Source organism: Antedon mediterranea, chromosome 3 (assembly GCF_964355755.1).
Source record: "Antedon mediterranea chromosome 3, ecAntMedi1.1, whole genome shotgun sequence".
NCBI classification, from domain to species: Eukaryota; Metazoa; Echinodermata; class Crinoidea; order Comatulida; family Antedonidae; genus Antedon; species Antedon mediterranea.
In genome coordinates, this window is record NC_092672.1 from 8,521,770 (window position 1) to 8,544,086 (window position 22,317).

Sequence of the window (22,317 nt, forward strand, 5' to 3'; positions counted from 1 at the left end):
TGGTTATTTTGGCCATTTTTCGGAAAATCCCTGTACTATATATAGTACAGGGATATTTTCAATAAATGTAGAAATTTCAACCCTTTTATTTTTTGACAAAACTAGTTACAATGTGTCTATCACATGATGCAAACACAGTATATGCTCTTATATGGCAATACCTATCGCACAATTATTGAATTTTAAGAAGTGGATATTTTAGCCATTTTTCGAAAAAAATCCCTGTAGGCCTACAGGAAATTTTTTGAAAAATTGCAAAATTTCGACCCTTTTATTTGTTGACAAAATTAGTTACAATGGCTCTATAAGATGATGTAAACACAATATATGCGCTTATATGGCAATACTATCGCGTATTTATTGAATTTTAAAAAGTGGATATTTTGGTCATTTATCGAAAAAATCCCTGTACGCTACAATAGCATAAAGAATTTTTTATTTTTTTATTTGTTTGACATAACACGTTACTATGGCAACATAACATGACAAAGCCAAATGTTGCCATCCGTATTTAGCAATATTATTATCTCGGTATCTTTATTCAATATATAAGTGCTGAATTGACTTCTTCCTTAATACAAAATATGGAACAATAAAGATCATCCGATTTTCAACAAATTTTATATCAAAGGTAAGGCTGCAATATTTATGATTATGATCCTTGACATACAGTATTCATTGCGTCAAGGCTAATGTAGTTGCCTTATTTAAAAAAATCCTTAATTTTTCGACATATCTCTAAAAACATGCTGCAGTTTTATATTCAATATTATTACTATCCATATATTGATTGCACGTAGGCCTACAGTAGGTGTATGTTACAACTCCAATTTACGAGACCCCTATTAAGGGGACATCCTAAACAGGGAAACGTCTTTCCTGTAAATCAAATCAAAATTGTTCAAACAAAATTATTTTAAATCCGTGTACTAATTTATCTTAAAAACAAATATTAAAAATAATGTAAATTTTTGTATTAAAGTTCAAATTTATTTTCTTTATTCTTAGCTGTGAGAGTCTCCTTTCTATGCAGTACTATTTTTACTGTAATCGCGATTATCAGCTACGTCCGGCTTTCCTAATATGGGCATGATATCAATATACATGCTATTGCTATAAATTAAAGAAGTCGACGACTGATTTGGTTGCAACACGAGTTGCATATTTCCTCTCTCTTTAATTAATTATAGTAATGTAATTTGTCGTATGTAACCAACTGTAAAAAACATTATCTCTGGAGGTGGTGTGCTATAAACTCATTGAGAATGTAGTAACATATGTTTGTTACGAGGAAAATTCCCTGTTTTTACGAGCATGCCTGCAATTACGTCTATGGTTTAGAATAAGAGTTTTGAATAGTAAAAATGATCTTGTTATGTGTTCCGTTTTGTATTGTATTGTTTGTTGTACTATGGAGTTTTTATTCTGAAATAAAGTGATCAATCAATCAATACAGTCGAACAAAAAAATGTCTCCTTAATCGTGTCTCCAGAATCAGGGTTGGCCGTAGTGTTAAAACATGTTTTCTCATTTGTTTCCCTTTCATTGTTTGTCTAAAACTTACCGAGAAAAAAAGTGTAAACTTCGAATAGGGTGCGCAAGCCGTTTCTCCTGAAAAGGAGTTACGATATTTCTCATTCCTGTTCGTTTTACAGGAAAGTGTACCCCTAATATACCCACCTCCACCTCCCCCGTCAACAATCTCCCACCTCCCCCGTCAACAATCTCCCACCTCCCCCGTCAACAATCTCCCACCTCCCCCGTCAACAATCTCCCACCTCCCCGTCAACAATCTCCCACCTTCCCCGTCAACAATCTCCCACCTCCCCCGTCAACAATCTCCCACCTCCCCCGTCAACAATCTCCCACCTCCCCCGTCAACAATCTCCCACCTTCCCCGTCAACAATCTCCCACCTCCCCCGTCAACAATCTCCCACCTCCCCCGTCAACAATCTCCCACCTCTCCCGTCAACAATCTCCCACCTTCCCCGTCAACAATCTCCCACCTCCCCCGTCAACAATCTCCCACCTCCCCCGTCAACAATCTCCCACCTCCCCCGTCAACAATCTCCCACCTCCCCAGTCAACAATCTCCCACCTCCCCCGTCAACAATCTCCCACCTCCCCGTCAACAATCTCCCACTTCCCCGTCAACAATCTCCCACCTCCCCGTCAACAATCTCCCACTTCCCTCGTCAACAATCTCCCACCTCCCCGTCAACAATTTCCCCATCCACACAACCGCACTCAACCTAACCTTCCGTTTATAAAGGTTTAGTGGCTGAGAAAAGCCTTTATCAAATCGAGGGGCCCATCATTGAATTTGAAGCGGAATTAACTAAATCAGTCAACAATTATTAAAGCACAAATAGTAATCATAATCTTATATCTCACTAAATTATAAATTGATTTCTTTATTCTGTCAACAAGCACTCTTTACTAAATTCATTGTTTCAGTTTTATAGAATCTATCTTACAAGATTACTGTACAGAGTAGGACTACACGAATTTGTACAAAACTACATAAATTAAGAATTTGCATACAAACATTTGTCCGACTAAGTATTTGGCTAATTATAGTTTTTACAATAAACTGCAATACTATACAGTATTATCATTAATGTATATTCTTTGTTCAGTTTGATAAATAATTAAATAAATAAGTATATTTCATCAGATACACACACACTTTTAGATAGTCATTTTTTATTTACATTAAGAAAAGGCTGAAAATTAATGTTTAATGTGAACTTTAATTGATATTGAAATGTTACGCTTTGTCTACACTATCAAACTAGTTTGAAAAAAAAAAAGAGTGTGATGTGCCCACAAATGGTAGTGGTATGCCCTAATATGGTATGGTTTTGGTCACATGAAGTTTGATAGTGTAAACAGAGCTCTTAAAAATATATTATAGTTTTGGAATGTTTAAGATATGATAAAGTGATAATATATGTATAATAAAGAGGAATAATACTAGAAAATATGCAGATGCAACAATTTATGAAAGCATGTTAATATAAAATTAATGTATGGTTTATTAAAATGAAAACTTTTTTAGAGAAAATATATAATTATGCAAAAAGAGACAAGATGAAAGAGTGGGATAATTATATTTGATTGCTTTCAAGGATAAATTCTTGCAGTAATACCAAGATGAGATTATAGGCTCATGTCAAATGTGGTGTATATTAAACTACAGTGAGTACTATTAAGGTCCTGTTTCCACTGCAAAAACATTATCGGTCTATAACCATGTGAATAAATTAACCCCAATTTCTTGGGGTTTATTCAGCACTGTGCAGCAGAAACAGACGGTATATTACCAACTACATATTAACATTGAATAAATCTACTGTAGATATACATATTACAGTACTGTATTTGTGGTATTTAGAAAGTGTTACATCTGTTGAAATGATGACTAACACATATCCTGCACATAATGACAACGTATCCTGGAATCTGTTTGTTTTTATATGCAACATACTATTGCAACTTCACCTGTTCTATAAAAGAGTTTAATATCGTAAACCATATTGGCAACACTTTGCTGCCTCCTTTTAAAGTAGTGGAGTTGTAATGCACTTGCCTTCCAATTCAAAGGTACAGGGTTCATTTCTGATCTAGACAGGGTTGTATATTGCTACTCTAGACAGGATTGCTACTCTAGACAGGGTTGCAACTCGCAACTCTAGACAGGCTTGCAACTTGCAACTCTTTCATCTCCACTCCCTAAGCCTCAAATAAGACTTACTTTATAAGCATGATAAACTATAAATAGTCCCTGGAGCTGTAATCCTGAAATTCGCGAGTTGCTCACTGTTGGATGGGAACTGCAGCATAGAAACCATAGGAACTGCTTGTTTTTAAAAAGCGGCCATGCTTCTGCTCCATCACCGAGTCCAACAGTTATTCTGAGCATGAATACAGAATGACTTTTCAACTCAAAACAAGTTCACTATTGGAACTACTGATACCATAGTTATACTTTTGCACCAATGTCAGGGGTTCAAATCATAGCAGTGTAACTTAGAAATCAGCTATGTATGAAACAAATTGGTGACCTTGTAAAAATCTAAAAAAGTTATGACCAAGAAGTTGCTAGGCAAGGCAGCTTTCCCATCAATCATATTGATTGGATATTTTTTAAGCAGAAAGTACTGTTAGAGAATGGTCCAGCCCAAATGTTCTATTATTACACAAGAAACAATATGTCTCTTTTACCCAGGTATGAAATACTGTACTCCTCTTAGTATCCTGAATATGTCTATATATCATGTCTTCAATATGTTGTACTTCCGAAGCAGCATACGTATGGAACCGAGTTCTTTAACAACTTCATCATAGCGTAGCTCCAGCTGTTCCTACAGGATAGGGACATAGGAAGCTTGTGTCAATTGTATATAATTATTAACAAGCAGGGGGATGGTACACTGAATCTGACATGCTTTGCAAGAACATCTTCAGTGACTCATAGCAAGTTTATGCAATCATATGCTTCTTATTTCATGCCATTGTGCTAAGGGCAGGTGGGTGAAGTTACCCATACTAAGGGTTTATTTATATGACTTCCACTCAAAATTCACCCTAAAGCCATATGAATGGTTGTCGCACAACCCTGTGTCACCCACCATTAGATTATTGTGAACCACCACTATGGTGTCACTACTCTCTCCAGAGTTTGTTGTTATTATTGTGACTTTCTTAAACCTTTGTATCGATCCTTAAAAGCATTGCACATTGTATTGTGCTGTTGGTATTAAGACAAAAATTATAATTAAATAAAACGAATGAATGAATGAAGCTATAATAGGTTCATAATTTTGATCAGAGATGAGCTAAACTCTTTTCTTGATCTATTTTAGTATTATTAGATGATAAATTCTGAATCATGATAATATATTCTCCTAGCTCTACTTCTTTAAATCATATTATTTCAATACTATAATATTCATTATGCACTTACTATATTATATTATTCTACAATGACCTTATACAAAGCTAAACTTTGAAATATATTAGATTTAGTTATTTCCTGCATTAATTTACTGTTGATATGTGAATCAGAATACCAAAAGAAAAAACTTCTCTGTGGCAAATCAAATTACCCATTCACTAAAGCTGAAACAGATTGTTATTAAACAGGATGCTGTGGTAATACACCATGTTAAACATCCCCATGAATTTTGGAAGAAGGGTTGAAATTGCTTTTGACAGATTGCTATCTTAAAGAAAGATTCAGACAAAATCTTAATTCATTTATTCTAATCAAAATCCAATAAAAAACGCATTTTGTTATGCATTTCTAGAGGCATCAATTCATTGCATTGCTGGCTTTTTTACATGGGCAAAATTACAGTAAAAACACTATTTAAAAAAAATCCACTTTCCTGTCAAACAGACGGGATAATAATTGTAAAATTAAAGCAAAGCCCTGAGGTGAAAATCCTATTAAGGGGACACTTGAGTCTGGGAGGTACAGTATCTCCTTAATTGTGTACGTATACATGTGATTGCCCTAATAACTAACCCTTTCTCTTTAGAGCCCCTCATATCGGAAGCGGTCAAATAAAGTTTATATTGTATCTGATCAAACAAGCATAGTACTAAAAGGACTGAGTGCCAAAAATGTTGTGGGGCAAGTAAACAGTGAACAGTGAATACAAAATACAATAAAAAAAAATAAATCAATTAAATTTGTCCAATATGCCTGCAGTTAAACTGGCCAGACAATAATTGGAGCAATTGGCCAATTATGTTTAAATTAGGATTAATTTGATGATTCTCAAATTAATTAAGTAATTTTGGGTATTTATGCGACAGCAAGCGTATTATTTGATTATTTTCGGTCTATGAGAGCTATGATAGATTACTAACCTCAGTTTCCCGTGATTGTCTTGACATACGAGTTGAAGGTGGTAACCGACTTAATGCCGATTCGATCTGTATGACATAAATAATATATTTAACCTTTTGTTGCAAAACCAAGAAATCATGTGATAAAACAATCAAACCATTATTAACTTTATATTTCATTAATTATTTAACTAGCTTTAAAGTGATCGATATGGCGTAATGGTAAAGGACATCAGATTAGCATGTGAGAGGCATGGGTCCGAAATTGTCGGTGCAAAATCATTACCTCGTCCTTCAGATTGGATGTAAAGTCATTTGGTCCTGTGTATATACATTCCACATGTGCCAATATGGAACTTAGGTACATCATTCATATTTAACTAGCTTTTAACAAATGCAATATGCTGTAATGGTAAGGAACATCAGACTAGTCGATTGCTTAATGGTTCCATACTGGGAGTGCAGTTTTGCACTGAAGAGGTAACCCAGTATAAGGAATAAATCTATTTAATTGTCCTCACTTTAATTTTTTCCTTGTTCAAATAATCATAGTTCTTCTCCACTGCTGACAGACTATTAATTGTGTCATCTATAGATGATTTAGTTTTTTTCTGATTAAAAATAAAATTCATAATTATTAGTTTAAATTTAAATTTTCTTTATGCCAATTTAACGTAATAATGAATAGTACATGTAACCATTTTTTTTCTCCCGTAACTTTCTGGTCTTTCACAAGGTGACCATGTCTTTTTTCTTGCTTTGGTCACCTTCCACACTCATTCCAAGGTGACCATAAGGTGACCATGTCTTTTTTCTTGCTTTGGTCACCTTCCACACTAATTCCGTTTTTAATTTAATTATGTATGTTGATCTTGAATGTTGATGTTTGTGGAAAATTACTTGGCAAAATATTGCCACAAAGGGCCAATAGGCATGTTCTGTAAGTATATGCCTCTTTACACCGAAATGAATGATAACTTTAAAATTGTAGGCGCTATCGTGCAAAACAAAGCAAGTACTACCAACCAACAATGTTTAGAGGAAGTATTAAAATCAGATATATTATATTACTTACTGAAATACTTGTAGAATGGTCACTTTTTCTACTTGGTGAATATAATTTAGGCTCGTCACGCCCTGTGTTGGTCACATTGTCAGATTTTAACTGCCCAAGTGTTTTCAAAATAGCTGATTGATAAAAGATACAAACAAAATATAATCAGTCATAAAATACCGAAATGTAAATCAATTAAAGATATATTTACTAAAATTTCAACAACAGTTTCAACAATATTTATGCAAGATAAAACTAAATAGTAAACAAATAATAAATGTACTGTATAAGTGCAAGCAACTAGGGTACAAATATTTTCATTTAAGGAAAAATGAAATATTCTACTTTTGAATATCATGTGACCCTCAATCCACCAATCAAATGACAAGGATCTACTTTGGTGTTATATAAAATCAACTATGCCATTATACAGCATGATATTGCACTTACTATTAGGATCTGTGCTCCATTTTTTTCTTGGCACAATTCCATAATCTTTGGTCGGAGTCTCATCCAAAGAAACGCTAAACCTTGCAGCAGTTTGTCGATGTTTATCAGTAAATCCCATATACTTTGGTGACACATCAACCTTGGGGTTAAAAGTATGCATTTTTGAGCTAATTTTAGTTGATGTGCCCCTAGTTGGTGTACTCCCCCTAGGTGAGTTAGATGCTGACTGAGTCTTTCTTGCGGATCCTCGATTTGCCTTCGGAGAAGAGGAATTTGGTCGACTTGGGGAGCTTTTATGATAACTGGATCTTCTTGGTGGAGAATATGGTGATGTCAGATTATTAGAAAGTGAGCTTCTTGGAGATTTTTTCTTCACTTTAAAGTTGCTACTTTGTGGGGAGAATTGATTTAGTGGATCGTGATCAAATAACCGTCTGGATGTTTTTGAAGTCTCGGATGTTCGTGGACTTCTCTTATTACCACTGGACGTTAAGCTACTTGATAAACGAGGTGGAGAGTTTTCGGACAACTTTGGTTTCCTCTGAGAGTGTGATTCATGTGACAAGACACCTTCACGTATTGGTGGTGACTGTTTGGAGTTGTAACGATACTTGTTTTGTCCGGTTTCAACATTCAAATCAAGTTTTTCTTCTGGTAAACTAAAGACAGGCGAAGTACTAACAGACACATTTTCTTTAACTTCGTTGCTTTGTACAAATGATGAAGTCGATAAATCTTGATGTGAAGACCTTTGAACTTCAGGAAGATTTTCAATATTTTTGCTTAGATCAGACAACATTGATTGTGATTTTTCTAATTCTTCGTGGTGTTTCCATCGATTGAACTGTGCAGCTGCTTTCATCATTGGTGAAATAGGTCTTTCGTCAAGATCAGAATCAAAGGGGGGTGGGTGTAGAGTGCTCCGCATTGATGCAAAGAGTCCACTGCGGTTTAAGGATACATCCAAGTCTGAATCAGCTAGTTGATAAACACCACTAAAAATCAAACCAAATTTTTAAAAAGAAATGCCTAAATTATAAGATAATTTAAATGATTAAAAATATATAATATGTATATAAAACGTTTTTTCATATCTTGTATAACAATTAATTATATCTAGTCTATTTAAAAAGGGTAAATATTGTACTGTAAAATATCTATCTATGACAGGTAGACAAACTATGGAAGGCAAAATCTGCCAAATATATAAAAGATAAACTATAGAAAGGAACCTATGGCAAAATAAAATGCTTGGTCATTAGATTTTGAATTACTTTTATTTCACTATGTTCAACTATGGCTTCAGATATCGACAATAAATACCTTTCACTTTCGGACTCCATCTTATCTGATTCTTTTTCTGTATCTGATGATTGTTTGATTTCTCCATTGAAGAGGTTAAAGTCTGCACCAGATGTCAAAAACTTTCGCTGTTCCATAGACGGTACAAAGACCTTTGCTTGAGGTTGCTGTACACTTGGGTGTGGGTATGATGAAGGCACTGGCCGGTCAAGTTGCATCCTGTCAAAGATACTATGAAGATTAAACTTTCAATTGGTTTGATTTATTTCTTTATAATCTCATATAATATATAATATAATTTAATATCTAATCCCCTACACTTTCTTAATAGTGTACCAGGTTTTTTATCATGCACACATATGTTCACATGACCAACAGCTTTAGATCCTATCCAAAGTACAAGACAATAACAGTATTAAAGTATCTTGCCTATAGATACAAGCAATATGGCAGAGACAGGTCTTGAAGCAATGCCTCTCACACCATTAACTATACAAACCACTAACTGCTCTGCTTTATTCAAAGAGTGCGCTCAATCCACTAGAAGATCAGAATTATGCTCAGTTCTGAGTTTAATATCTTAGTGATGGCAGATGGCAGATCCAGTGTATTGCAAAAGTTGTACTTTAACCCCCACAAGCCTCCCGAAATAAAGATATATACAGTAGTCTAAAGCTGTCTACACTAACTTTATGTGACAAAAAAATATGATGTGCCTGTCACACCAAAATCAGTCCGGGCCAAAATCGGTCTGGCGGACCAGTTTTGGCTGCCAAAATTAGTCCGGGGGACGATTTATGGCTGCCAAAACCTGTCCGACCGGACCAATTTTGGCCGGCAAAACTCTGTCCGGCCTGGATAAAATCGGTCCGGGCAGTAGGACTATTTTTGGTCGCCAAATATGGTCCGGTCTTACAAATATATGGTGCGCAAAATGAGTCATAATGTATATATCATTAAAAAAAAAGGCCATGATTAGTCATTATATTGAAAACTACAGGGTTTTATTTGTTATTTTAATATTATAAATTAAGTCTGGTTTTTTTTATTGTCATTACTAATAGTAACTAAAAAATAATTATTACTAATTGTTTGCTTTTTGTATACAATATGTATCTCTGCCGGTTTTTAATCCATTATTGTTCTTTTTTAACATCTTCGTTTCCCCATGATGTTAAAAACAATTTAATTTATTACCGTAATTATTTATGGTTAATCAATCAATATATCAATTCAATACAATTATTATAAAACAATTATCCAATATTTATTAGGCTGAGGAAGGAAAAAGGGCTCAATCATAAATAAAATCTAGCTGGCAATATCAGCGTCTCATACCCGTTCATGTGAGTGTATGGCAGGTGGAAATATGAGTGAACACCTAAGTCATGTTTTTAGATAAAATACATTTATTTATAGTATTTATCCGACAAGATAAACTTACTAATATATATCATGGGATACTTATCTAGCCATAAACAATTTAAAACAGCATCATATGCCTAGTAATTCAATTAAAATCGACAGAAGAAAAGCCCGGACCGCTTTTGGCCACAACTTTAGAGCCAAAACTGGTCCGGCCGGATTGATTTTGGCCCCGGACCATATTTATCGTGACATGCCAATATATGGACCTGCGATGACATCATACACTACTATTTGGGCACATCAAACTCTTTTATCAATTTAGTTTGATTTATACTATCAGTGTAGACAGAGCTTTATAGCCTCATCCGCAAACCCACCATTCCTGTCATTATATACTCTACACAATCAAATTCAATATAAAGTTATCTTACGGTTTAATATCGTATTCAGCAAGAACACTTGAATGATTACTTTCAATACTGCCCTCAACTGTCTTTTGTTTCCGCTTGTCAACATCGTTTAGGGAGCTAAAACAGCAAAATATAACAACAATATAAAAAATGTAATAACAAACCTTGGTTTTAATGGAATGCAATTATTTCAGTATTTAATATCATGATCATGAAAAACCTGTCAATTAAAATAGATGAAATAAAATGAAACATACCTTTTTGGAGCAATGACTTCAGGTAATTCATCCTCTGATTTGTTTAATGAATCCTATAAGAAAAGTGTAGCAAAACTATTACAGAAAATTGAGAGGTATATAGTGTTTCTTTAAGAATGACATGAGTAGACTAATTAAATAATAAATATCCTATCAAATACTCTTCATAATTAGTACTAATAATAATAATATATATATAATAATCATAATAACTACTACTACTACTACGTGTACTTACTTCAGAAACAATACTTACCACAGGCCTTTGGCTCTCGTCAGCAATCATAGATTTAATTCCCTGTAACTGAATAAAACAAAAAAAATATTAATTTACTAAAGCCGACTAAAGTGAAAATGTGTGGATTCACGTCATCCATAATTTCACTGTAATTTTTTAAACATACACCTTGAATAAAATGGACTGATCTGATAGTAAGATGTCTGTCGGTGCGTATAAAAATGTATTTTTGTTTTCTTAAATTGGCTATTTTCAAAATAGCTTAAGTACATCCTATAGGATATATTATATTCATTGTTAAAGAGGGAGGTAGATCAAGAGTCGCATACGAGTCACTGTTCACATGGTGGCTCATGAACAGATCATCATAATCGAGTCAATGTTCACATGGCTGGCTCATGAGCAGATCATCATAATCGAGTCAATGTTCACATGGCTGGCTCATGAGCAGATCATCATAATCGAGTCAATGTTCACATGGCTGGCTCATGAGCAGATCATCATAATCGAGTCAATGTTCACATGGCTGGCTCATGAGCAGAACATCATGATCAACCTCAAGAACCTACTATGATACTTACCTCATAAGCTTCATGTAAGTAGTGTTTAAGCTCATCTATTGTCTGTTTACAATCTCTCAGTTCAGAATCCTTGTCAGCACACAATACATTCAAACTCTCTGCTTGTTTCTCCAAGATGGTAATGGTACTCATGGCAACACCATACTTTTTTGGCCAGTCCATCTTTATTAAAATATTTGAAAATATGAACATAAAAATAATATGGCATACCTTTTATACTCAATGGTATTGTTTAATAATGATGACCTATACAGAACATTAATGGTATCAACATTTAAATTTGGGTCACCTCTAATCAAGGGACACCTTAAGGTGACACTTCCTTGTGAAACAAGGGGCTTAAAGGTTACACGACATTAGGCGTTTTATAAATAACACTATGGGTAAACCATATATTCAGTGGACATCATTATTCAGGATACCATTATTAATGGGATACTTTGTTGGCTCCTGGAGGTGTACCTCTAATGTTATGAAATACTTACTAATCGTGTATCAAGCTGTTTCACAGTAGCCTCCAAGTCTTCAATGCGACTGAAATATAAAATATGGTGAAATACATAAAATTTGAATTATTTGTTATTGTATTTGTTATTATATGAATGAAGTTTGTTTTACGGTCTTTAACACATCTTGTGATTGGTTGTTTGTCTGTAAACTATTGTATTGTCTTGATGCAGATAGCACAGAAAGTGATAGTCCTTGATTACCAAGTCATCTAAACATTCCCTTAATACTAATAACATTTGGCACAACTATTAAACATTCATAAAGTATTTATTTTAAAGGATTTTCTTTAGATATAAGCAGGGAGTTGTAATAACAACTCCCTGATATAAGAATGTGTCTTACTTGCTAGATAGCTTCAATGCTGCCTCCAATTGGTAACATTTTTGCTGATATCTTTCGTTAGACTCCTGCATGGCACTCAGTGGTGGTTGACCACCATTTTGGGATAAACTGTTGTGAAGCTGTTGTTTTAATTCAAAAATTTCATTTTCATAGAAATATTTCAGATCAGCAATGTGTCTAGAGTGTTTCTCCTTCAAATCCAGTCTGTAAAATTAGAATTTTTACATCTTAATATTCGTCATGAAAGGTTTTTAAAACTTTAAAAATGAAATACTCCTTTAGGACACTCTTATTAAGAAGAGGCAGTATGTTTCAACATTACATCCAACCACTATTTAGAAAGCACCACTATTCAGGGGACATTTTGTTGCATCTCAAGGTATCTCCTTAATAGGATTTGACTGTATTTCAAAAGGTAATAATAAAATGAAGTTAGGTAAGGTAGTGGATGTTTTGCTAAATATACAAAAGGCAAACCTAGTCAGTACATTGCTGCATTTATATTCTGACTAACCTTTCAGAAACTTGGCTATCTGGAGAAAACATCGATGGCATTGATTGGTCTCTGGCAGTGTCGTCCAGAAAAGCTGTGTAATCCTGAAGAAAAATTATTATCAGAGAGGTTCTTTTGCAAAGGAAAATATGTTATAAACAAAAAAGTCTGTCCTTGAACTAAGAACTCTATGATGTTAATAAACATATTTATCCCAGAGTTCTGCTTTACTTACAGTACAGTTGGTTTGATAATTACTGTACCAAAAGGAAATTTGCTGTCTGCTACAGGGTTATAGTCTCAACACCAAACTTAAATATCACAACTGCTGTTATGTAGACTAACCTGTCTTGTGTGAGTTTTAGGTAGAGGGCGGTATGTATCATCGTATCTCCAGTAAGAAAAATTGGAGTATACCGTGCTGTTGTCATCATCTTCTTTAACTGAAAGAAAAAGAAAATGTGTTGTTTTGAGTAATAACTGAAAGTTATTGATGTGCATTTGAGGATGAAGAAAAAAAAACATTACAATTCATACCTGAAGATTGTTGCCTTTTCATCAACTGCTCATTCCCCTCTGTTGGACTTGTTTTAGTTATTCTTTGCATTTGGTCCGATATAGCATTATTTAATAATTTCTGCTGATGAGTCTGTTGCTCATGTAGAGATATCCACTGCTTCTGAAGATCTTCTAAGTACTGATCATACTCCCTCTGAAGCTTTTGTTGCTGTTCTAAGAAGTTCTGCTGGACAGCAGCCAATGATTCTGTAGTTTCAGACATTTGATCAGATACTTTTGAAGATTCAGGTTTTGCTCTTTCGGATGAAGGCTCCAACTCTTCTTGAGGTTGCCTATCAGATCTTTCCTGTTTGTCATGAGATCTCGCAGGTTTGTCTGATGGTAGGATTAACTTGTTTATTTGCATAGAAAGAAATTGAAGTTGATTTTCTTGTTGCTTTTTCTGTAAATCGATTTGCTGTTGGTGCTGGTCTTGTAGTACATGGACAAGAAATTCAAATTGTTCATTATCTAGAGACCCATCAACATTCATATCATTGTCAAATTGTCTGGTTTCTGGTGAAGTAAATGGAGAGACAGAATCAAACTCTGATTTATCTTTATATTTGTCATCACCCTGATCTTTGTCACTTTCACTAGCAGCTTTGAAAAATGTTTCAGATTTTTTCAGAGAGGAATGCTCATGTTCATCGAATGACTTTGAGGACTCCATGGCGTCGTCATCAGGTTTGTCAAATGACTTTTCAGACTCTTCGGCATCAATTGTCTCATCCGAAGACTCGCAAGCTTCATAATCAGAATCAGCGACTTGTCTGACAATGCCATCTTCCAAATCAGTTGATTCATTGAAAGATTGCTGATCTCGTAAACTTCTAATACCAGCCGGCATCACGTTGGAAGTTCCAGAGGGAGGAGTATACTGTAAGTCAGATTTTCTTTCATGTGGGAGAGGATGGTACCGTTTGAGAGATGATGATAGAGGTCCACTGTCCCAGGAACTTGTGTCACTACTGCCATCGGTTTGTTCGGCTATATCATCTTCTTTTACATCCTCTTTGACGGCAGAATAATTTGGGGCAATTTCAACTGGTTCCGTCTCCCTCTTCCCAACCACATTTTCTGTATCATCTGGATTTCTTGTAGCCATTCCAATACAATATATTAACTGTTATTCTTAACAATGTACACAGGGAATGATATACAGCTGAAAAAGAAATTAAATAAAGTTATTGAAAGAATTTTTATTTTCTTTCACAAGATAAAAGACCTTATAAAAAGATCTAAAACTTTAAAAACTAAAGGGAAGGGTATATGGTATTTACAGAATCGTATAGGCCCTAACTAATAGTATACTAGGCCTAGCCTACAACTTATTTTTTTGTAAATTTAAAAAAAAAACAATCAATAAATAATCTACACTACTTAGAATAGTAATATTATTAAAATATTAACTAGGGCCTAGGCTAGGCCTATGCCTTTATAATAATATTATAAATATAAGCTCATCTAGGCCTATATAGGCCTACACAGACTCTAAATTAATAAATTAAATACATTTAAAACGCCTAGGCCTATGCTATATATTCCGTCCTTACCTAGCGCATAGAATACCCTTTCAAGTTCCTAACTGTACCGGATTATTACTAGCCTAGGCCTATGAAGACGCAATATACTGCACAACCCCTGCTCTACAGCACCAGTCCAGTGTCAGTGAGCAGTCCAGTTTGACACGCTCCGCTGACAAACTCAACGAACTAGCTAGGCTAGCCTAGGCCTAGCAGCAATCATCATTCGACTGTTGCCTACCTTGATTGATTGTTTGGACAATAGGATGAGATCGATAATATCATTGTGGTTTCTTTTTAAAATAAATTGATCATTGTTATTTCGTTTCTTTACGATCTTAATTTATTGACTTTTTTGAACACCGCCGCTTCTCTCAGCTCTCTATACTATTTTACAAGTATGCATGAGTAATTTTCGGACTACCAAAAGTGGATATCAGAGATGTTCGATTTTTCCGAAACATTTTTTTCAAGAACCTAAGGGGTAAACATTTTTTCCAGTTTTTAAAGATGTATTTAAGTTTTTTTTTCGATCCATTTTGTACTATGTGACATTAAAATGACCTTGAGATAAATCTCTATGAAAAGACATATTATTCTTTAAAAAATGAATAAAAATCAAGAAGTGTGATAAAAGTTCAAAATGAGTATTAGGCCTACGAACGAGGGATCACCGCATGATGGATGATGCATGTCGTAAACGATGTGTAAACAATCTTAAAAGCTGACCTTTTACAAATCGAATGTGTTTATTGCTGTCAGTACTAGGCTTACGTAACGTAGAGTGTAATGGTAAGGAATGAATGTTTATTGCGCGAGGCCACGTCGCAAAAACGTGTCACTTTTATTTGTTGAAAATCGCGCCAATAATGTTAGATGGAAGAACATTTTCTACAATAATAAAATGAAGAAAAACTTTGAAAAACTGTGAATGTTTAAACCTTGTTTTTACGCCCAGCGAGGACATAAATAGTCTCCACCGACATGTTGCAAATTCTATAGGGTGAACCGACTATTATTAGGCCTAATGTTGTTATGTCCTACTATTTTTAAACGTACACTTATACCACCAATACTGTTAAATATAAAAAAATAGTTAGGTAAGAGTAACTTCTCAGAATAGATCAGAATAACTTTCTTAATAGGTCAGTGTAAAATGCAATTTTCGAAATATTGTCTGATGAAGAACTTCGTATTTATTTAGGGATATAATAATATCTCTAGAAACCAGGATGATGTTTATTGAACAACGTCCCTTCTTAATGAGTATATTATGCGACAATCTATTTATAATTTTATGCAACTTATGTTGAATAGCTGTAATATTCTTGTTGCATCTGTTTGCAAATAATTACGCTCCATTAGTACTCCATGCCATAACTAAAAACATGTATTGTAGATGGAGAAGTCATTCTATATATTTATTCTAAATGATGCGATGATATGGATGAAATATTTCCGAAATAAAAGAAATTGAAATTGAGTAGTATTAGTTTGTAATTTGCCAATACAATAAGCATGCTTATAGTCCCCTAAGTTGTTTGAATAAAAGAAGTCTAAAAAAACAGCTGCGGCGACAATCCGAACATTTCCGAGGTCCAATTTGGTATGCTGTACAATACATACTCACACGCACAGTGACGACGACGACACAGTGCACACTCTGTGTGTGCCGTGGCCCGTCGTGTGACGTGTTTGTGTGGTGGATGCAGTAGGCCAAGGCCTAGCCTATACATTAGCATTTATAGTTATATTATTGAACGCCGACTGTGTAGACAGTATGGCTCTTGTGGCTAATTATGGTACAGATTCTGAATCGGACGATGATGTAAACGAGCCATTTGAAAACAAAGGGTAGGCCCTATATGACCTAATTTAGTTACCGTTCTAGGCCTAGCCTAGAGCCTACCTAGAATAGAGGCCTAGCCTAGGCCTAGCTCTCCAGGCGCCGTAATAAAAGAGTAGACTAGTAGTTAGCAGTAAGTAGGCCTACTACCTAGGCCCTAACTTGCTAGGCTTACTTTACTTATATAGCCAACTCTATATGACAGGCCTACTGTATTCTGAGGCACCTAAGACGTATTAAATTTATTATTTTTTATTCTTTGCAGATTAAATAACAAGAATCTATTAACAGCGGGTGATGAATCTGATGATTCGGAACCAGAAATCACTCAAAATAAAATCGAAACTGAAAATAACCATCATTCAGAAAGACTTCCATTGCCAACTTTCATGAATGAAAATGAAACGCGCATTCTAAACTCTTCAGTTTTCAGTAATCCTTTTAAGGACGCAGAACACGAGAAATTTTCAATCTTGGAAAAACACGTCAAAATGACCCACACCAACGTTGAAGATTTAAACAAAAAGAAAATATGTCACAGTTTTCGAAAAGGACGATGCAGATTTGGAAACAAATGCAAGTTTGAGCATGCAAGTAAGAGTGTACAGCCAATACCAGAGAATCAAAATACTGCTGTATTAAACAGTGAAATAAACTATGAATACGATTACCAAGATGATGAAGAAAGTGAGAGTGTAGAGAAGCGAAAAAGAAAAGCTGGACTAAGTAGAACATTGATACCTTCAAAAAAAGCTATGAAAGATTACAAGAAAACACAAGTGGAAGAACGCCCATGGACAATGAGTAGTTGAATAACTTGAATATTAAATTGTCGTGATGCATACTGGGAAGGAATTGGGAGAAAACTGAACCATGTGTATCATGCACTCGTCAATTGTATCACCCACTATACGACCTTCGGGAGAGGTGGGTCATTTGTGCGTCATACCTTATGAATACCTGCATCAAAAAAGTGACTTCTTTTAAGAACAATTATTGTACACTACATGTTTCAATTGACACACCATTGTTTATTGACCATTTGTTTTTTTTGATGCAGGGGTAGCGCTGTTGCTCCCAATTAATTCCCATCATGCACTGCAAATACTATTGGGATAAACCTTATTGTACTGTGATAAAAATGACATGATTTGGAAAATATTGCAAAATTATATAATATTACAGTATTAACTAATGTAATAATAATACAATAAACAGCTTTGTCTACTTTTTGAATTTTACTTTGTGTATTGATCTTTTTATCTATAAACAAAATGCTGATTTCAAACAAATATGTTTCATACTAAATATATAAGACTTGAAAAATTTATTCAAACAATTGTTTTCATTCATATAATTTTGAAAATTACAAAAACTAACATTTTCCAAATTAACGATTACTTTACGTTGTATCAAACCTAGGCACATACTCTTTTACGGGTCTTTCACATCTGGCTCGGCATGGTTGCAGTCTGACATTGGAAAATCAAATCACACGACCGCAAACATATCAATTGTCGCATAGCCGTGTGTAGCATTGTGAAAATGAAACATTGCCAATCGATATGCCGCTGCTGGACGGGAACCGGGCCGGAACAGGTGTGAAATACCCTTTACTCAGTAGTTTTCTAATAGGATTATTATACCGTAGTAGGGTATAACTACTAACAAAGAATTTAATGATTACACTGTTTTTTAGTGGTTGGTAAATATACACTGTCAAAGTACTGTACTTTTGCTGTTATCAGTGAACACAATCATATGCCATCATAGCATAATCTATCCTCCGACCATGCCATTACAGGACTCGCATGAGGGATTTACACATCTAAGGGTTTTAAAACCCATAAAGGACCGGTAATATATCAATATTTTCATAACGTATATCATGAAATAATAAAAGCAGGTACATTTAAATAAACAATACTATATTCTGTATTCTCAAAGTTGAGAGGTTATTACATCAAGATCCAAATACATAACATGCCGAATTTATTTAAATGGTAGTGAAAAAATACGCAACAAACAACATTCATATGCAACAATATTAACTAGGCTAAAACATAAATAATTTTGATTATAACAGAAATAAACTGACAAAGGTTTTTGATATTTTCAGAAAAATAAATATGTAAAATCCTATACGGTAAATAATCAAATATGCGCTATTATATAACACCTATATAAATTCCTGTCATTTGATTGGACGAATGTGGGTCACATGGCGTGCAATAGTACGCACTATTCAACGATCGTTAAATAGTACTTTTTGAAACATTTTTGTGTACGAAAAAAAAACGTCTAGATGTTATATAAAACAAATAATGAATGTTTTGTATTCGTGTAATGGTACAAATAATGGCACTTGGTGAATGATGAAAGGTTATATCAACTCGGCTTTGCCTCGTTGATATAACCTTTCATCATTCACCTTGTGCCATTATTTGTACCATTGCACTCATAAACATTCATTATTTGTATACTATACTCAACAGTTGACTTACGTGGCAAGTTGTAGTCCACAAAAACTGATTTCAACTTTTCTGTGACGACTGGGCACCGAAACAAGTTTGAAAGGTTGACCGAGAATTGACGAAATTACAAAACACGGGTTGTCACAAAACACATGAGCAGCATTGATTAATTATTAAGCAAAATCTTAACAATATCAAATACTATCCGCGCCAAAGGTTTTATATGCCGTACTGAATTCTCGCAGAGCATCATATCGCATATTTGACCATTTACGGTAAATAATTAATAAGTGTTGACCAAAAAAAGAAAAAAAAAACTAGTGTGCTAAAAGTTTTTAAAAATAAAAGTAGAATATCTAATGGTCCAGTGTTTAGAAATGTGCAAAAAAAAAATGTGACAAGGACGAGAGGAATCCGGAAACAGAAGAAGTCAATATTGGTAACAGTTTTGAGATATAGTCAACCATGCATGTAATTTAAAGTTATCTATCATTTAGTTCTCTCTGCCGACAAACAATAGAATAAAAGTGCACAACTTTGACAAAAGAAAATAAGCCAATTGGATTCACGGCTTATCATGCTGGAAAAAAAAATGAATTTGACGCATAGTTGACCGTACCGATAGTAATAATAGTAATACACAATATTGTGACTGTAAGTAAATCTTAATTTACATGCACAGTCAACTTAAAATTATGTATGATAGCCTCTTCTATTTTTTATGCATGACCGATTCCTCCTGTCTTTACCACCAATACAAATGGTTTCCAAGTATTTAATTATTAACATTACACAACCCTCCTGACTTCAAAGAAACGCTTAAGATAATACACTTGTCCCAATGTCATCGCTACAAGAACCAGACTTTCAAAAAATGACCATAAAACTACTCTGGAATTGGTGTTATCATTGACTGAAAGACAAAAACAAAACATATTTTATGTACTATTTTGTCCTAATAAGATTGCTTTAAGAAAGAAGAAGAAATGAATCATATTAACCAAGGCAATCTAACAACAGGACACTGAGCTCGCCTTGCCAAGATAGAAACTTGTAACAGTCCTTTGATCTTATGTCTGGCTGCAACAAATACCAACAGTACTATACTATGTACATATTCTCCACGGTGTGCAGTGTTCGTTAAGGAGCGTGGAATGGATTGTGGTGCAGCCACAGGTAAACTCATTGATCTTCAGAGCTCAGCATCATGGTTAAATTGCCTTGGTTAACTATACCACATACAGTACCACTAAAATATATAATCTATATTGACTGATAATAACTTACTGGATCTGTGAACCCGTTCTCTAACTTGCATGTATTGCAATTCATGTAAAATCCCTGTAAGCCCGGTCGCTAATTGGTTTGTCATTTCTTCAAGTTTAGAGTGATCTTCAGCTGAAACAAAACAAAAATTTTTAATATTTTGTATTTATTTTTAGTCAGAAATTCTTTTTATTAATAACCAAAAATGCTAGAAGGGCATATATAGATATCTGAATGCTATTGTTAATTATAAAGTCAACAATTACCCGTCCTAAAACTTTCTGGCCTGCAATGTTAACAAGGACGGTGATTTTATTTTCTAAAAACCCTTATAAAAAAACTTTATGTGATGTGTCCATATTTGGACATGATAATGTCATATCAACTACCATATTTGGAAAAATGTTTTTTGTCAAACAACTGATTAAATTAAAAAATTAATAGTTTGATAGTGTAGACAGAGCTTAAAACCAAAACACATCGGCTGGTCAATGATGTTTGGATATAAAAAATTGCGAATTTATTATTTCATGAATAGTTTTCTTAATATTAGTAACTGAGGCAAGGGACTTAAAACCGTACACATTAGGTACAAATATATATTATATTTATACCTCCAGTATCCATGACTTTAGGGGCATCTCCAATTTCCATTGAAAACATAACAATCTTTGGAGTCATAGAAGACATTTTATTACTGAAACAATATCTATAAACACCGTCCATATGAGCAGCAAATGTATACTTCCCATTTGACTCTCTTTCACCCTCGTATACTACTCGGTTATCAGGACCAATAATCTGGCAAAAAAAAAATCATTTTCTAATGAGATGAATTCAACAATTTATTTACGTTTTATAAAATGTTTTTACTTACTACTATCTAAGCCTACTTATTTACTAAGCCTACAGTATCTGGTACAATCAACAGATAGCGTAGTCTAGTTAGGCTCCTACTACTAGTAACTAGAGTGCATCATTTTTATCTCGACCTAGCCTTAGCTAGCTAGGCTAGCCTTAAATAAATAAATAAAATGGCCTAGCAAGGCTTGTAGATTTTATTATCCAATTATGGGCCTTACAGTATAAATAAAACAGACTTAGGCCTAGGCCTACTTCAGTAAGTAGGAAGTCAACAATATTATAATTACAAAATATTCCAATTATTAATATTAATTAGGCCTACTATGTTAGGGCCTAGCCTGGCCCTAGGCTAATTTTGATTAATAATAATTATTAATATTAAAATTATTTTTTTAATAAAAACATTAACCAAACTAAAAAGTAAAAAAAAAACCAAACAAATGGTATAATAAAGTAGTGCTAATATGTTATAAACACTTATTCAACACAGCGAATGCTAGTAGGCTAGGCCTAGCCGGTAAATCATCTAGGCCACACTGTACCTTAACATCCACGTCCAAGAAGCCTCCTTCTGACACCTCAAATGCGAGCGCCATGTTCGTACCAGATGTTACCTTGTCGTGAAAACATTCTTCTGCATGGGCATCAACAGAGACAAAATAACTATTAGTGTAGACAAAACATAGTATAAATGACACCAAAAATATATATATTTCGAGTTTCTCCATTTTTGAGAAAGTATAGCGCTCTTTGTAGGTAAATATGTGTAATTCTCCTACTGATACTCCGCCGGGTCGATCCTGGCTAGGCCTCCTTATGCCACGTTCGCTCTCTCGTTGAGTAGCCAAATAAAAGAGGGCGCTTTACATATGGAACGGCAACAATGACAAAATAAAAATAGTTTTACTTGATTGTACA

The 22,317-nt window shown here is 34.3% G+C and overlaps 3 protein-coding genes across 3 annotated transcripts; 1 reads left to right on the plus strand and 2 right to left on the minus strand.

Moving 5' to 3' along the window:
- Positions 1 to 2,379: 2,379 nt before the first annotated feature.
- Positions 2,380 to 15,761, minus strand: LOC140044769 (uncharacterized). The gene is made up of 16 exons (XM_072089420.1): positions 15,679 to 15,761; positions 13,403 to 14,588; positions 13,211 to 13,308; positions 12,887 to 12,969; positions 12,373 to 12,576; positions 12,006 to 12,054; positions 11,521 to 11,682; positions 10,958 to 11,005; positions 10,702 to 10,754; positions 10,466 to 10,561; positions 8,688 to 8,885; positions 7,365 to 8,359; positions 6,936 to 7,048; positions 6,382 to 6,471; positions 5,882 to 5,947; positions 2,380 to 4,368 (listed from the first exon to the last, which is right to left on the minus strand). Exons 2-16 carry the CDS (start codon positions 14,529 to 14,531, stop codon positions 4,279 to 4,281), a joined length of 3,474 nt encoding a protein of 1,157 aa, XP_071945521.1. The 5' UTR covers positions 14,532 to 14,588; positions 15,679 to 15,761; the 3' UTR covers positions 2,380 to 4,278.
- A 684-nt stretch (positions 15,762 to 16,445) lies between these two features.
- LOC140044771 (uncharacterized) lies at positions 16,446 to 18,034 on the plus strand. Its single transcript, XM_072089422.1, has 2 exons — positions 16,446 to 16,803; positions 17,061 to 18,034. The coding sequence occupies exons 1-2, from the start codon at positions 16,730 to 16,732 to the stop codon at positions 17,605 to 17,607; spliced, it is 621 nt and encodes a 206-aa protein (XP_071945523.1). The 5' UTR covers positions 16,446 to 16,729; the 3' UTR covers positions 17,608 to 18,034.
- A 71-nt stretch (positions 18,035 to 18,105) lies between these two features.
- LOC140044773 (transmembrane emp24 domain-containing protein 2-like) lies at positions 18,106 to 22,307 on the minus strand. Its single transcript, XM_072089423.1, has 4 exons — positions 21,942 to 22,307; positions 21,150 to 21,336; positions 20,557 to 20,667; positions 18,106 to 20,182 (listed from the first exon to the last, which is right to left on the minus strand). Exons 1-4 carry the CDS (start codon positions 22,125 to 22,127, stop codon positions 20,058 to 20,060), a joined length of 609 nt encoding a protein of 202 aa, XP_071945524.1. The 5' UTR covers positions 22,128 to 22,307; the 3' UTR covers positions 18,106 to 20,057.
- Between the last annotated feature and the right edge of the window lie 10 nt (positions 22,308 to 22,317).

What these genes read in the sequence shown, in the direction of transcription:
- LOC140044771 (XM_072089422.1), top strand. Translation starts at nt 16,730, where the DNA reads ATGGCTCTTGTGGCTAATTATGGTACAGATTCTGAATCGGACGATGAT. An exon ending in GAGCCATTTGAAAACAAAGG is followed by an intron (nt 16,804 to 17,060) that starts GTAGGCCCTATA and finishes TATTCTTTGCAG; the next exon opens with ATTAAATAACAAGAATCTAT.
- LOC140044769 (XM_072089420.1), bottom strand. Translation starts at nt 14,531, where the DNA reads ATGGCTACAAGAAATCCAGATGATACAGAAAATGTGGTTGGGAAGAGG. An exon ending in CTAAAACTCACACAAGACAG is followed by an intron (nt 12,970 to 13,210) that starts GTTAGTCTACAT and finishes ATTTTTCTTCAG; the next exon opens with GATTACACAGCTTTTCTGGA. An exon ending in ATGGAGTCCGAAAGTGAAAG is followed by an intron (nt 8,360 to 8,687) that starts GTATTTATTGTC and finishes TTTGATTTTTAG; the next exon opens with TGGTGTTTATCAACTAGCTG.
- LOC140044773 (XM_072089423.1), bottom strand. Translation starts at nt 22,127, where the DNA reads ATGGAGAAACTCGAAATATATATATTTTTGGTGTCATTTATACTATGT. An exon ending in TCTTGGACGTGGATGTTAAG is followed by an intron (nt 21,337 to 21,941) that starts GTACAGTGTGGC and finishes TTTTTTTGCCAG; the next exon opens with ATTATTGGTCCTGATAACCG. An exon ending in AGAACGGGTTCACAGATCCA is followed by an intron (nt 20,183 to 20,556) that starts GTAAGTTATTAT and finishes TTTGTCTTTCAG; the next exon opens with TCAATGATAACACCAATTCC.